Consider the following 3,655-nt stretch of genomic DNA (forward strand, 5'->3'; position numbering starts at 1 on the left):
TTTGTTTTCTTTCCCGAACAACAACAAGAGTATTGAGAGAATTTTTTCGTTTTCTCGATTCCTTGTGTATGATCGACAATTATGTTCAGGGATATAAATTGCTTAAATTTTTCCGAAAGCAATCAAGTCTCTTATGATGTCAACATATAGTTTAAGGGACATGCATGGTTGTATTGGATTTTGGGAAGGTGAAGAATGAGCCCATACCCAAATAGAAACATAGTTGAGAAACTAGGATATCTAAATTTTTTTTTTATAATAATAATTGTAAAATGTATTCAACCAAAAAAACTTGTTTTACACGCATTATTTTTTGAAAATTTAGACTTGATTTGTAAAGAGACAAGAAAGGGATCTAATAATGGACTGATCCTTGTACCAAACCAAATGCGAAGCGCGTCATCATTTGTCAAGTTTTATTATAAATTAGTAAGATATACTACACTCTAACATCTCTTGTGTGCTTCCACTAGTTTTCAATTTTTCATTATACTTTTTCTAATAAGCTATAATGCCTACTGCCTACAATGGGAAATACAAATACTAGTTAGACACTAATGTAGGGGGTTAGAGGGAAAGTAAGGAAACTTAAAGGGGGTTGGATGAGCAAATATGAAAAGCTGAAACTTAAAGGAAACGTGTTTGTGTGTGTATGGGTCCCAAACGCAGCGTCAACAACGTGAGGACGTTTGCTTGTGCTACAAACCAAAGCAACCTTATGTTTTCCATTTGCAGCAAACACCAATCAAACAAACTATCTATTATTTGTTTTTGGAAGAATTCCGTTTAACTTTTTCCATATTCTTGTTAAAAGTCTCCACAGATTCGTGTGAATATTACCTTTTTTTTTAACTCATTTGTAAGGTATGGACTAATTAACTACTGGTGAACATAGGAATGGTATAATTAGGGTGACAAAGTTGATTTATAGACGTTACTGTCTAAGAATCGGGATATTGCTAAGCTGGACCCAAGCATGGGGTCAACGTGAAGCGTACCTAATGCGAAACACACCCCATTCAAAATTTTAGATAAGAAATAAATAAATTACAATAGCATAGAGCCATAGACAGATCTTTAGTTTTCTTACTGTCAATGTCTATTTAAAAAATATTAAAATTTAAATGACAGTGCAAATTTTCGTTGTTTATATAAATTTAAAACTATACTTAATTTCACAAGATGATGGTATTCTTACTCTTTTTCAGTTTTATATATATCCTTTTTGATATTTCCAATATTTTTGTTAGTAATTTAATTTTTAAAATATATTGTCCCTTAGTTTCTAGATTTTTATATAACAGTAGTACCAATTACAGAAACTATCTTTCTTTTTATTAAAACAAAATATAGAATACTTTATGTACAAAAATATACACTAACTAATTAATGGATGTTTTAGTTTAGTAAAAGACATTAATACATATAAGGTTCTTTTTTCTGAAAAGAGACATATTAGGCTCTTCCTTGCACACTTCAAATAGAATGAGTTTGATGTTGAAAACAAAACTTAAAGAAGATATCATAAGTCATAATAACTCATAACTATGTACTTATTGAAAAGACAACTTTATACTCACTATATGTAAATGTATCCCAGAAATTATGCAAAATATTATTAACCTACTACATAAATTCAAGAGAACAATTGGGGTCAATCTTTAAATAAGTTATACTACAAGGGTCGACAGATTAAAGTTTTTTCAAAAAAAATATTGAACTTTTTTCCTTAAAAACATACAAAACGGATTTTGCTGATCTGTCCGGGTCCATGCATAAGCAAGCAAGGTTACATAAACGTGACGCTTGCTTATGAATCTAACTCACATTTTAAAACTTTTAATTTAATACCTTCATATACTTAAAAAGTTTTCCATTCGCAAGCAACAACTAAATTTATTATCAATTAATTGACATTGATAGTTAAAAAAGTTGAACTTTATTATTGCTTTCTCTAGTGTTTTTCTTGAGAGTTTCTCTCTTATAAGTCATTTACATATAAATATATACCCCTACACCATTCTTCTTCGTCTTGTTAACTTAAAACGTTTAAGAATCTCTCTACTCACATTTTCTCTGTGAGTGTTCTTTCTTTTACTTCTTTGATATTTTCCAGTTTTCTTTTCTTTCCTCAAAAATTTACTTCAATTTCTGTTTGTTGCTATGTTTTTTAGAAGTTCCATTGTATTTTAGCAAAGCAAGAAAATGTGGTGAATCTTCTTCAGTTGTTACTTTTGTGTTTCCTCTGATCTTTACTTGACTTTTGGAATGTTTTTCTAGGGTTTATCTTAGATTCTTCACTTTAAGAACTATATGAAGATTTGATTGGAAGTAATATTCTATGATTGAATTGAAACTGAGTTTGTTTGATTCTGGTGTGGGGCTTATGCCTCTGACTTTTTTTTGCACCAATAGTTTTTCATTTTTACATTTTTTATTTGCTTGAAGTTTTGAGGGATACCTTATAAATAATTTTACACTGTAATTTGCCTTTAGTCTTCACTTGTTCTAGACATATGAGTTTGTTAAATCCTTATGATCTACATATTTATTATTCGACAGACTTAACGTTTCTTGATGTTGTATATGTTGTTTCGTCTTCATCTCTATAGCAGTTACAACTAGGAATATATGTGGCTGTTCTTTAAACTTGATGTGAGATTGTTTTTATGATGACAGGGTAAAAATGGGAACTAGGTTCCAATCCTTCTTGCTTGTGTTCTTTCTTTCATGTTTAGTCCTTATATCCACTGCTTCGTGTGAGCGAAACGGTGATGGAACCATTAGAATTGGATTGAAGAAGAGGAAACTAGACCGGGGCAACAGGCTAGCTTCTCAGCTATTTTTGAAAAACCGAGGAGGGTCTTGGTTTCCCAAAGACCATTTTCGCCTGAACGATGCAAATGCGGATATGGTTCCACTGAAAAACTATTTGGATGCTCAATACTATGGTGACATTACCATTGGTACTCCACCTCAGAAGTTCACTGTGATCTTTGATACCGGTAGCTCCAACCTCTGGATACCATCAACTAAATGTTACTTATCGGTACGTGTTAATGGTAAATTTTTGTTCTTGAGAGTGCATACTAATTGTGAAAATGCTTTTGTATAATCTCTCTTTAATGTTCTTTCAGGTTGCTTGTTATTTTCACTCGAAGTACAAGGCTAGCCAGTCATCAACCTACAAAAAGAACGGTGTGTTCTCTCTGTTCATCTTGTTATGCATCGATACTTTGATGTTTCTTGATAATTTTTCAAGAAAGGCATAGTTTTAATTAGCACCCGTCTTCTGATGATTGAAAATACAGGTAAACCAGCATCAATCCGCTATGGAACAGGTGCTATTGCTGGTTACTTTAGCTATGATGATGTTAAAGTTGGTGATCTTGTTGTCAAGGAGCAGGTAAACCCCGATTCAGCCGCTTACATATTCGTGCGTGTTTACTGTTTCTTGCCTTCTTGGTGGTATTCATATCTTACTGCTACATCTATATATCACCACAGGAATTCATAGAGGCTACTAGTGAGCCTGGTATTACATTCTTGTTGGCAAAGTTTGATGGTATCCTTGGTTTGGGTTTCAAAGAGATTTCTGTAGGAAATTCAACTCCGGTTTGGTATGAAACACTCTCTTTTTTTTTTTTTTTTTTTT

The 3,655-nt window shown here is 32.2% G+C and overlaps 1 protein-coding gene across 1 annotated transcript in view; it reads left to right on the forward strand.

The window, feature by feature from the left end:
* Positions 1-1,970: 1,970 nt before the first annotated feature.
* LOC104773448 (aspartic proteinase A3-like) overlaps positions 1,971-3,655 on the forward strand; it is a gene marked incomplete in the record, with an annotated part of 3,732 nt that continues 2,047 nt past the window's right edge. The window contains 5 exon segments of the mRNA XM_019242665.1: positions 1,971-2,078; positions 2,680-3,049; positions 3,138-3,198; positions 3,312-3,406; positions 3,508-3,620. Of these exon segments, the coding sequence (XP_019098210.1) occupies positions 2,687-3,049; positions 3,138-3,198; positions 3,312-3,406; positions 3,508-3,620 (632 nt within the window).

This window comes from Camelina sativa, unplaced genomic scaffold (assembly GCF_000633955.1).
Source record: "Camelina sativa cultivar DH55 unplaced genomic scaffold, Cs unpScaffold00545, whole genome shotgun sequence".
NCBI lineage: Eukaryota > Viridiplantae > Streptophyta > Magnoliopsida > Brassicales > Brassicaceae > Camelina > Camelina sativa.